General features: G+C 39.5%; 1 protein-coding gene across 1 annotated transcript; it reads left to right on the top strand.

The window, feature by feature from the left end:
- Positions 1–11,527: 11,527 nt before the first annotated feature.
- On the top strand, positions 11,528–12,091 carry LOC147903378 (dirigent protein 6-like). The gene has a single exon (XM_087371574.1). It carries the CDS (start codon positions 11,528–11,530, stop codon positions 12,089–12,091), a length of 564 nt encoding a protein of 187 aa, XP_087227700.1.
- Positions 12,092–13,001: the final 910 nt, after the last annotated feature.

The raw sequence follows: 13,001 nt of genomic DNA, 5'->3' as shown, positions 1-13,001 counted from the left end.
GAAAGTTGAGAGCAACACAACGGCACTTGAAGGCCACAAGATACTCATTTGGATTTTCTTCAACCCATCCACAGAACACGAGAATGTTAGCCATGCTTGAAAAATGGAAAAGAGAGAGTCAAAATGAGGCTTATCTATTGGCAAACAATGGAAAGAGGTAGCTTGAACTGAAAATCAGGTGAAGATACATCCACAAAGCACACATAGGCAGGGTAGGGTGTGACTGGTGTATTATGAAATACTACACAGGAAGAATCTTCAGCATAGAATAGCTCATAGGCAATCTTAAAAGGACCAACCCTCATGATATCGCATCCATCTTTACAAGCAAGGGTTAGAGACACGGCGCTGCATGAGGTTGTTCATCAAGGCGAACAAGAATGCCATGACAAATGTCAACAGTTGGAGAGCTTGCACATCACCTTCAGCTTCTTCCAGTTCTTGTAATTGCCATGCGATTTCTTCAAGGGGTGTGCGGTCTGGCATCCTTCTTTTGAGCAATGTCCTTGAGGACCTTTCTGACGATCTTTCGAAGTCGGTAAACTCATATCAAATATGCCCAACACTTAGTTTCGTGATGACCACAACCTTTGCATTCCTTACAAATAATCACCCTCCTTCGTGGCTTACAGCTTTGTTGGGGTGGTGCTTCCACTCGCTTCATGCGTGATTGAAGTACAAGCTTCATGTGCCAAGAAATCAACAACTATATTTTGAGCTCGAGGGATATGCTGAATTTTTACCTCTTCAATCAATCCTATTAAGTGTTCAATCATTGTCTTACGGACAAGCATCTAAATCTCAGTCCTCACCTGCTCTTGTGTAACAGTTGCCATCAAGGATGGGTGTGTAGTGATCTAGTGCATGCAACAATCATTTTGTAAGCACTCAAACTTCAAAATAAAGAACATCTGAAATACGCATGCAAATTTGCAATGCTAGTGTAAACTAAACCACTCAAAAGCAACATGTAACATGCAACATCATTAATGTTTCTAAATAACCTTCGCACGAGTCACGACTTTCGATCCTTAGAATAAACTACTAACTTTCCAAGGCAATGGTATATTACATCAAGTAATTCATACCTCACGACATAATCCACTACTATAGCAATCACTACGTGATCTACAATTATAGAGGGAATTTTGTAAACTTGTCATTATCGAGTATCAATCTATCAGCTACTGGAGACAAGACCAAGATACATATAACATCACATAAGCATGATGATCTAGATTAGATTTTCGAATCACACATCCGATTGGGAAGAGTTTTATCGAGATGAAGGCAAAAGTGGGCCATCATCCGAATAACACCCAGCTCTACTGACACCTATGTACATAGATAGATATGATATATAAGCAGATCAAAGTGGGGGGAACCATCTGGCAGATGCAAGCTATCACCCGGCTTTGATCTTTACTATTACAAACATCACTCGAGGTGAGGTGAATCCGATCAGCCAAAGCGGATCACCTCCTGGCCTGACTGATACATAAACATGCATCTCTCCCTCTCTCTCTTTCTCTCTCTCTCTCTTTTACTCTCCCTCTCTCTCTTTTACTCTCCCTCCCTCTCTTTCCTCTCTCTCCTTGCACCCCCCCCCTCTCTCTCTCTCTCTCTCTCTCATAACCTACTGATAGTCAACCAGGGCGAGGTGAATTCGACCGACGGAGACAAGTCATCACCTGGCCCGAATGACCGACATGAAAGGCTATAAAAACTCATCTAAAGACTCAGCAGAGACTGCAGCAAAAAGCGAGAGGTAATTAGCAGGGCGGTAGGGGCAGGGTCCTTTTATAGGATTTTGCCGCTACACTGCGGGATACCTTCCTGCACCGTGCGGTATGTCAACGTTTGAGATTGCATATCGTTCTGAATCGAACAATCCATTATGGCACACGTGCCGATATGACATCTACCGCTCGATATAGGGGGTTACCATGCGGTGTCTCGTGGCACCCTAAAAAAACCACGTGGTATTGATGCGGGACCGTGCAGTGTAGCTGATACCGCTTGGTATAGCTCGATACCACGAGGTAATCCGAACATTAACCGTGCAATAAGATTACAAACAGCGCGGTATGCTCCCAGTCGATAGCCAGTGTAAAGAATCACATTTTTTTGCGTTTAGGGCATTAGGCCACATTCTTTAATCGAAAAGTACACATTTTTATTTTAAAAAACATACTTTGTAAATCCCTGATATATACTATGCGATGCTACTTATATATCATGCAATGAGTATGATTCTCGTGTGTTGTCTGGGTTATACCATGTGGTATGTGGCAAGTCAATTGGTCTCTTAAACCTAGTTTCAAAAAATTGATTTTTGAAGTTTGAACATTTTAAAGTGATTTCAATCCGATTAAATATTACTTTTTGGATAAAAAAGTCTTTGAGTGTGAAGCTTTGTGATCATTTCGTATTGATAGGAAGGGGTGATTATTAGGAGAGCAAAGAAAAAAGTCTCTTTCGGATGAAGCTAATGGATATCTCTCTATTGGATGAGTGATTGAATGGTTGGTGATTGGTTGTTTGTATATTATACAGGTAGGCGATATTTTACATAGCTTTTCAGCACATGGACAGTTCTTAAGTTGTTCGCGACAGCAAGGTAACGACTCTGGATTTTTGGGAAGACAGGAAGACAGCAGGTCCAGGTTTAAAGAAAAGGTCCACCTATGAGCGGAGAGTTAGCGATTCCTCTAGCGCCACCAACGACAGAGACGCCTCCTTGATTGTCCGAAGGTGACGATAGCTCCCTCGTACTTGCGGTAACGATAATGGCACTGAAGGCCTTAAGAGAACATAGAGAGGCGGACGCCAAGCTGAGTGGAAGTATTGGAGCGAGATACTGTGAGGCGAAGGGTTGGCGAAGCCGAGATACTGCGAGACAGAGTTAAGGGTTGGCGAAGCCTATAGTGATGAGAATGTGATTCTTGTAGTGATGAGAAAGAGATTCTTGAGCTCCTTCGGACGAGGCTTTACAACACTTTGTTTTATAAACATCAACTTGCATAATTCTATGAGCCCACATCTCATTCACCCCAACGTTTTGCCACCCATATCGGAGTTGACATCTTCCATGCCACATGCAAAATCCTTTTTCAAAGACACTCCACACCTCCCATTTGACTTCTTTTTGCATCTTTCATTTTTCATGCACGGAAATGTGCTCATGGTGTCATGCCTCACAAGTGGTGGTCTTTTTCCTTGTTAGAGTCTCACTCAATGACGCACACTCCTTTGACTATTCTCTTGTTCCGTGCTTTGTTTAAACTCATATTTTAGTAAAGACTCAAAGAAGGTTCGAATGTCTAACCAAACTTGGGCAAGGTGCTTGCTAGAAAACCCTTCATCACTCAAGATAAGAAAAGGTTTCCTAGGATAATAAGATCTCAAGTTTTTTTATAGAAAAGAAAAGAAAATGATGATTATATTAAAGATGGTGGTGAGCCATATAAAAAGGACCAATGAGACATGTTTTGGATATGATGATAAGAAAAAATACTAGCCCATCAATATGCCCACAGGATGCAATTTCTATTTGGTGGCTGTAAAGGGGCCAATCCCTTTGATCAAGGCAAGTTATTACATAAGGTTGAGAGATAGCTTATATTGTATATATGCACATGATGATGTTTTGCAAGCATTCCATTTACAATGTTACATTCATAAGACTAATGAAGCCATGTACTCTAAAAACTACTTGACATTCGTCCTTAGCCACATGGAAGATGCTTTATGCACAAGTGTCTTTACGACTTATGGGGATGAGTTGATGATGACAATGATTGAATAATAGGTCTTTTGGGGGGGGTTGGGCATGTAGAAAGATTGTGACTATCACATTCATTTAACATAAGGATATTTTAAATCATGTTCTTAATAGAAATATATTTACAAAGGGGTATCATAACAAGACGTTGGAAAAAGTTACAAATAAGGGTGTCTTTTAATCATACAATATTTACATATAAAATAGGCCTGGAGCGCACATGAAACATAAGGTTTACATATACTAACTTCCCCAAGGATAGATTGTAACAAGAAGGGAGAAAGAAGGTCCAAGGTCATGCTATTGACTTTTATATACGACATTGTGCTGCATCCTTGACATTTCATTTTTTAATGCCTTGAATAGTTGGGACTTGTAAGAGAGTGCCATTGGAAATTGGTGTTTTACCATGTAACTGGATTTTTTAGATGTTTTAAAGCTATTTAATGGGGTCAAAGTAATGTGTTCGACAATCAATGAGATTAAAAATCCATTGATGACACAACCAAACACTCAACAATTATCTTGTAGGTGTAGCAATTGATGTTTCAACCTTCTTTTATTGTTCTTTGATATGCATTTGATTCTTCTTTGATCCACTTGACTATATTCTCTATTGCACAAAAGAAAAGAATGTCCAAATCCAATGGCTTCTTATCCTCATTAACCTCGGGAAAGTTCTCATCCTACAAATTATCACTCAGTACAAAGATCCTTCTCACTTTGCCCTTTCTCTCAAATATGAATCCCATAATTGGGCCTTCCATGATTCTTGACTTTAATATCATCATTTTTAAATAGATAATCACTCTCTCTCTCTCTCTCTCTCTCTCTCTCACACACACACACACACACACACACACACACACACACACACACATGCATGCATGCACACACACACATGCGCATGCATGCACGCACACACAGACAATGAAACAATGCTCAAAGCATAACTAATGAACTAGACAATGATGAATGAAAGAATAGCACTCTATAGCCCCAACACAGGAGTAAATGACTTCGACTAATAACACATTAAGAAACAAGAAAGTAATGCTAAGAAATGATAACACAGGTAGCTAGAATCTACTAGATTTAGTTGCAAAGCCATAAGAGAAGACAGTTCAACAACAGAGCACGACTGATCCAAATAAAACCCAATATACCAAGCTTGTCTGCTACCATCTACAAAAGCCTAGAATATGAGAATTTCTCACACACACAGATTGAGAATCAAAAGATGAACCTGCCAAAAGGAACATATAAACTATAGTGATCATAGACACCTATGAGTAGAAGCACAAAGCACTAAAATAAAGTAATGAGAGATGATTAAGTGACATCATAGACATACAATGAAATCATCATGCTCAAGTAGTACTAAAATAAAGCAATGAGAGATAATTAAATGACAACATAGAGCTCCAATGTGATCATCATGCTCAAGTAGGACTAACAAAGCCTAAAAGATCTCCATAGGGAAAAGAAAATTGCCTTTAAAAGATGAAAAATCCCTTAAGAAAAGAAAAACCACAACTTCCTATGAATCCACGCAGCTTGTACTAAACATGTAGTCCCAATAGATACAACATTTGCAATTTTGCACTATCAACATAAAGCTTGGCAAACCAAGCTTCATGAATCAAACTAATTAACAAATGACAAACACACAACCTCACACAATGAATACCTCATTGCATATACAACCACAACTAAGTAACTACCCAAGGATAGACTCAATGTGAAGTGCCCATCCAAAATGAGAAACCAACACGTAGGCAACGTGCATTACCAACATACTCCATGCATACTATGCAAATATCACTACCACGCAAAAGACTTAACCATAACATTGAATGAACCACCACAACATCCTCATAGCCGACCGACTCTGCTTCCTTAAAACCATAAGCTCCCTATATGATCATTTACCAAGCATTAAAAAGGGAGCACAAAAAAAAAAATCCTCATAAGCTTGTTGAACCTAAGAATGTATGAATGAGATACTAACAAAAAATAAAAAATAAATACATAGCTACTTAGAGTTAAATCAAGCATGAAAAACTCTAGGCATGATATGAGTTAATGCAGATCCAAACCATTAACAATCTAAGATTGAAAAATGAAACAAAAGAGATGATGGAGGACCTAAAACAATAGAAAATGTCCATAACCTATGACAAACATGTATGATTCAATCCACACATAGAGAGCCAAGACTATCCACCTCGATACAATGGAAAAAATAAAATAAGAAATTCTCACAAGCAATCCATTACATGGAAGAATGCCAAGCACTAGATTGACAAATGAACTGCAAACACTTTGCTCAAACAACACCAAAACCTAGAGCCCAAAACCCAGGACCAAGATCCACCACATTGTGTGTGAAGAGAGTGGGAGAGAAGTAAGGAGTCTCACTTGCAGCTTTCTCATATACACAATGGGGGAATATACACAAAAGTGGAGGCTAAAAACAGTTTTCCTCTTCTTAGTTGTGAAAGCCAAAAGAACTCTCTAAGCACAAAAGGAATAGGTGAGCCCTATATGTGTGTCTCAAACCAAACTCAGCTAACTAAGGTGGCATACTAACTGAGCCACTAATTAGAGTACAGAAAGATAGATGTCATGCAGCTATTAGTCATGGGCGGTGTATCAACCGCATCTACAACTAACAAGTCAGTAACATAAATGCACAACAGTCACCTTGGCATATCATGAGTGGAGCTCGATATATCAACACTCCCCCTCGAGCTCAATGTGAATATGTCAGCTACCTAATCCTCTGTGCTGACATAAACTAGATTAATAAAACCTATTAGAACCTTCTCCCGCACATAGTGATAATGCACCTCAATGTGCTTTATTCTATCATGATAGACTAGGTTATTTGCCAAGTGTATACTGCTCATGTTGTCATAATAAATGACAACTGGCTCATCTATAGAATGATGCATATCATAAAGTAGGTTATGCAACCAAGCTACCTCACATGCAGCCATTGATGCACCCCTGTACTTAGCCTCTGTGCTGCTCAAACCAAATGTAGGCTATTTCTTGCTACTCCAAGTGACTGCAGCACTCCCAAAAGAGAGCACATATCTACTAGTAGATCATCTATCAGAAATACTACCAACCCAATCAGCATCAATGTATCCATGCAATTGTATCTAAACCCCAATCTCATAAAATAGTCCATACTGCAATGTGGACTTCACATACCTCAGTATGCATCTAGCTGCCCAAATGTGGTTTCCTTGGAGCCTCTACATAAACTGACTTACCAAACCAACAGCATAGCTCAAATCTGGCTTGGTAATAGTCATATAAATCAAACTTCCTACTATGCATCTGTACATAGTAAGGTCTTCCATAAGCCTTTCATCCTGCTTCAACTTCACATTCTGCTCCAAAGGAATTGAAATAGGCTTACAGCCTGTCATCCCATATTTGGACAGCATGTCCAATCCATAGTGCCTCTGCAAGAGCCATATCCCACTTGTGGATCTTATCACCTCAATGCCCAAGAAGTAACGTAGCTCTCCCACATCCTTCATCTCAAACTTCTGCTTCAATAGCATTTTCACATAAAGGATATCTTCATCACTATCACCTGTGATGATCAAATCATCAACATAAATGACAAGCAGCATAATGCCTTTCTCTGTTTTTCTCACATAAAGTGAGAAATCTACCTTGAAAATCTGAAAGCCAATAGTGACAAGATATTGTCCTATCTTATCAAACCATGCTCTAGGTACTTGCTTCAGGCCCTACAAGGCTTTCTTCAACTTGCAAACAAACTCAGGATGAACAGCATGAACATAACCTGGTGGCTACTCCATATAGACCTCTTCTTGCAAATCACCATGCAAGAAAATATTCTTTACATCCATCTGATGTAAATACCATCCCTTTGATGCAGCCATAGCAATGACTACTCTTACGGTTGCCATCCTTGTAACTGGACTGAATATTTCTTCATAATCAAGCCATATATCTATGCATACCCCTTGATAAGTAATCTTGCCTATCTGCATTGTGCTTCACCTTATAAACCCACTTGCAGCCAATTGCATTCTTGTCTTTAGGCAAAGTCACCAATGCCCATGTAGCATTTGCTTCCAAGGCATCCATTTCTTCATCCATGGCTTTCTCCCATTTTTCTTTTCCCATGGCTTGCTCAAAAGAAGTGGGTTTTGGTTCATGTATCACTTTCACCATATATGCATAGTGAATGGCTGTAAATCCATCATATTTCAACCTATCCATAGGATACCTAGCTCTAGTAGACCTGTGCAAAATAGGCTCACTATCAAGTGCTCTCAAAACATCCCTTGTCTTTCTTACTCTAGGTCTAACAACAATAGGAATACCCAACTCATCATCAAGGCTCTATTCTGAGCCACTGGATTCACCATCCACAGAGTGACATGCATTCACATCAACCATGGGCTGATCTACTTTCTCTTTTCCTTTTCGTGATACTTGCATACCACTATCTACATTGCTTTGAGGAGATTCTCCTGATCTCAATCTGCTTGTCCATGGTAAAGTATGTGAACCACTGCTAGAGGACACTACAGGTCCACTAATATTTTGTGATTGCTGTTGTGAATTCTGGACAGCATTACCATTTTGTGCATCTACATCATTAATCACATTTACTGGTTTATACCAGCTACTCATCTCATCAAAAACAATATCTCTGCTTATTGTAAACTTACGAGTAGACGGGTTATATCATCTATACCCTTTTTGCTGCAAAGAATAACCAAGAAAGATGCACTTCTTAGCTTTTGGATCCAACTGGGATCTCAACTCATCTGACACATGAACATAGGCAATGCAACCAAAAACTTTCAAATGAGAAATTTCTAGTTTCCTACCAGTATACCTCTCCTCTGGCATCATGCCATGTATTGCTGCAGTGGGAGTTCTGTTCATTATGTAGACTGCTGTAGCAATTGCTTCATCGCAATAATAATTTAGCAGGTCTTTTTCGTTGAGCATGGCACAAGATACCTCTCGAATATGCCTGTTTTTCCTTTTTGTAAGTCCATTTTGTTGTGGGGTATGATTGCATGAATATTGCTGCTTTATGCCATGCTCCTGCAGGAACCTTGCAAACTCATTTGAGAGGTATTCTCCCCCTCCATTTGACCTTAGGCATTTTATTTGTAGCCCTATTTCTTTTACAACCATAGTTTTAAAAGCTTTGAAATGCCCAAACACTTCACTTTTCTTTTCATAAAATACACCCAAACTTTTCTACTGTAGTCATCAATAAAAGTGACAAAATATTGATAGCCTCCAATAGATGCAGCTTTAGTAGTCCACACATAAGAGTGGATTAATTCCAATGGCCTCTTACTCTCTTGAACATGTCTAGGAAATGGTTTCCTTACCTATTTTCCAAATTGATAGGCTTCACATACCTTATGCATTTCTGCATCCTTGAACTTAGGCAATCCTGCAATAATATTTTAGGCGTGCATTAATTTAAGTCGCTGTACATTAACATGAGCAATTTGTTTATGCCAAATATCAATATTTGCAACTACATCGGTCCCATGTGCAAACATTGCTGCACTCAATTTAGGCATGTCCACATCCAATGTAAACATCCTGCCCTTCTTCTTTCCTTTTGCTATCAAGCGACGTTTATTTTTCATATCCTCAACAAAGCATCCATGAGGATTAAATTTAACTTGCAAGCCCTGCTCAACCATTTGACCAATAGAAACCAAGTTCTTGGTGATATTCGGGATATGAAATATATTAGATAGGTATTTCTTTTTCCCATCCTGCATAGACAAAGGAATTTTACCAATCTGCACAATAGGATGTATAGTATCATCACCAGTCTCAATCTGAGACAATGCACTCTTTCACTTTCCGACTGTGCTACCTACAGAGATTTGCTCCCAAACTCAAAAAAGGAAAGCAACACTGATCCTCTTACCAAGACACTGCGAACTTGGTTTGGTTTCTTGAGCTCCTTACCACGAACCAAGCTTTGATACCATGTAAAGAGAGTGGGAAAGAAGTAAGGAGTCTCACTTGTAGTTTTCTCACATGCACAATGGGGGAATAAACACAAAGGTGTAGGCTGAAAACAGTTTTCCTCTTCTTGGTTGTGAAAGCCAAAAGAACTCTTTAAGTACAAAAGGAATAGGTGAACCCTATATGTGTGTCTCAAACCAAACTCAGCTAACTAAGGTGGCATACTAACTGAGCCACTAACCAGAGTACATAAAGATAGCTGTCATCTAGCTATTATTCATGGGCGGTGTACCAACCGCACCTGCAACTAACAAGTCGGTGACATAAATGCACAACGATTACCTTGGCATATCACGAGTGGATTTCAATATCTCAACATTGTGTGCACCCAACCATGAGAGCTACCAAGGACTGGGAACAAGATCAAAAGAATGAAAACTTCACTCAACTAGTGGGCCAAGAAGAAAGAAGGGCCAGTCTAATGCTATCGTGTGTATGTGCATGCACATTTGCACTTTATGTATGATGATACACCTTCTTGTACATGTGACATGGGTAAGCTCAAAACAAGCCTCTTGAATTAACAAGGATTGCAATAATTTATTCCAAAACCACCTTTCTTTAAATAGCTTCATTTACATGTTGGAATTATGCTAATATGTGTTTCTTGTAGTTACATTGCAATGGTTGGTAGTGTGTTTTCTTCTCTAGACAATTTGGTTACTTGCATAATGATTGATGCATGCTTTATATCAATGTTCAATGAATGCTAAATTGTCCATCATGGCACCCAAGCTAGTAAGGAAGCCAAAGGATCATATAGTTCTTCGTAAGCTTACTTTATAGCATATCAAAAGTTTAGTGGATGAATAGGTGCCCCTAACATTCAAAAAATCATATTAATTAATTAATTGGGGGAGGGGAGTGGTATGTGATGGCAAAACATTTAAGCACAAAGGGGGGAGGGGGGCAATAATTAGTCTCATGAGGGGGAGGGAGAGAGCTTGAATTATGCCATGGATAAACATAGCTTAATTAAGCCTCCATGCACCAAAGCTAATTAATTAATTCAATTTGGTAGGAGAGGTGAATAGGTGGATGAATAGATTTAGAAAGTAAACTTTAAAAAATGCTCTATAGTGCAAAGTACCACTCATAGTAGCAACTATTACTATAAGTAATGCCTACATAGGAGTAAATTAGGTGAGAGAATGTCTTAGCATTCTCAACCTCTTTTTGGGAAACCTTTTCTTATGTGACTGAGTCATGAAGGGTTCTCAAGTAGTAGTCCATGTTTGGTTGCATGTTAGGAACGTCTTTACTCAAATATAACCACTCATAGTAGCAACTATTACTATAAGTAATGTGTACATAGGAGTAAATTAGGCGAGAGAATGTCTTAACATTCTCAACCTCTTTTTGGGAAACCTTTTCTTATGTCGAGTCTTGAGTGAGTCTTGAAGGGTTCTCAAGGAGTAGTTAGTCCATGTTTGGTTGCATGTTAGGAACGTCTCTACTCAAATATGACGTAATGACCGAGAAAGGGTTGAATGAGATGGGGCTCCCAAAAGACTCGTTCCAGCTAGGGGCCAATATATATATATATATATAACATAACACTGCAGCCCTGAATATCATCACTCTGCTTGTAGCTCTACTTCTTCCCTTACATTCCAATCAGTTTAGCCTGCCTTCCTTCCCTTCCCATCTTCCCTTTGCTCTAATTTATCACCCAACATGTCCAAGCCACTCTTCGTCCTCGCTCTCTCCCTCTCCCTCCTCCTCCTCTCCCTCTCTCTCTTCGTTTCCCCCGCCCATTGCGCCCATCACAAACGCCCCAGGCGTTTCACCTTCTACCTCCACAACACCATCTTCAATGCCACCCTCAATAACACTGACTACTTCAACTCCGTCTTCAGCACCCAGTTACCCACCGGCTTCCCCAACCCTTATTCCTTCGGCACCCTAGCCACCTTCGAGGATCCCCTCACAGTACATAGCTCCAATACCTCCAAGCAGCTCGGCGTCGGCCAGGGATACTATCTCTATGACAGCCAAAAAGGGTATGTGCTCTTCCAGGCCTTCACTGCTAGCATCGACACCGGCAAGTATAAGGGGACTATCGACATCTTCGGACAAATCAAGGAGGTCTTGCCGGTTCGCACCCTCTCTGTCATTGGTGGCACTGGCGATTTCTTCCTCGCCAGAGGAATCGCTAACTCTCGGCTCATAGAACTGTATACAGGCCCCTCAGGGGCTGCAAGATGGACCTTGTCTTTCGACCTCCGCCTCTATTACTAGATCTCTCGTGTCTTCCCAGTAATTTGTTTTCGCGCCAAAATCCATATCTACAAAGTTCATACCTGTGCTTGATCAATTCAGTCTTAGTTACGTAATTGAGTCGTAAGATTCAATTAAATTTCTGTTGAGGCAAGGCTTCATTCGGCTTACTATAGCTCCGTGTTAGTCTAGAAACAAAAAACGATGGTATGTATTGGTGTTAGGGTATTGGCCTCTATCAATTAAACTACATAACCGTTAAGATTAAATATACCATACCACAAACTAATGAATTACATGGTGCCATGATCGTTTTTACGATTGATCTTAGACTTGGCTATCATCAAATAAGAATATGAGAAACTAATATCCTAAGACATTATGAGTGTGTTATGCTATTTGGTTTAACAAACGTGCTATGTTTCTAGATCTAACCTTTTTAGAAAAAGGAGCTAATATTAAAGTGAGATATAGAGCTCTCCACTTGCACCCTATTTCACTCAACCTGCTTGGTAATGATTGTCGTGCAAGAAACTTATTTTTTTCCATATGGCAAGAAATTGTTTGACAAGCAAGGCATATAACACTCACCAAATTTAAAACGATGTTGCTTAACCACATCCTTATATGCACTAAGGGAGCTTTTGTACGTCAAACCAAGATGGTTGTACTTGCATAAAACCAAGAAGCCACAAAGAATTTGTAACTAAATTTTCGTTTTGCTTGAGCCATTGAGTGCATAAAAATGGTTACCTCATTTGTATTTTGCAGGTTTGAATCTATGGTATTGATTTTCATGCCATAATCCTAGTTTTTTTCCATGTTTGTAAATAAATTTAAAGTGTTTGTATTCCAAGGCATATAACAAGCATACAACACTTACGAGATTTTTAAAAATGTTGCTTGGGCACCTCCTTGAATGCACAAAGGA

This window comes from Dipteris shenzhenensis, chromosome 3 (assembly GCF_047967505.1).
Source record: "Dipteris shenzhenensis isolate YYH24624 ecotype China chromosome 3, Dip_SZ_1.0, whole genome shotgun sequence".
Classification (NCBI taxonomy): Eukaryota; Viridiplantae; Streptophyta; class Polypodiopsida; order Gleicheniales; family Dipteridaceae; genus Dipteris; species Dipteris shenzhenensis.
Note: the sequence above shows the minus strand (reverse complement) of the source record. Positions and strands in the feature narration are given on the sequence as shown.

Coding starts and splice junctions, on each gene's coding strand:
- LOC147903378 (XM_087371574.1), top strand. CDS start 11,528: ATGTCCAAGCCACTCTTCGTCCTCGCTCTCTCCCTCTCCCTCCTCCTC.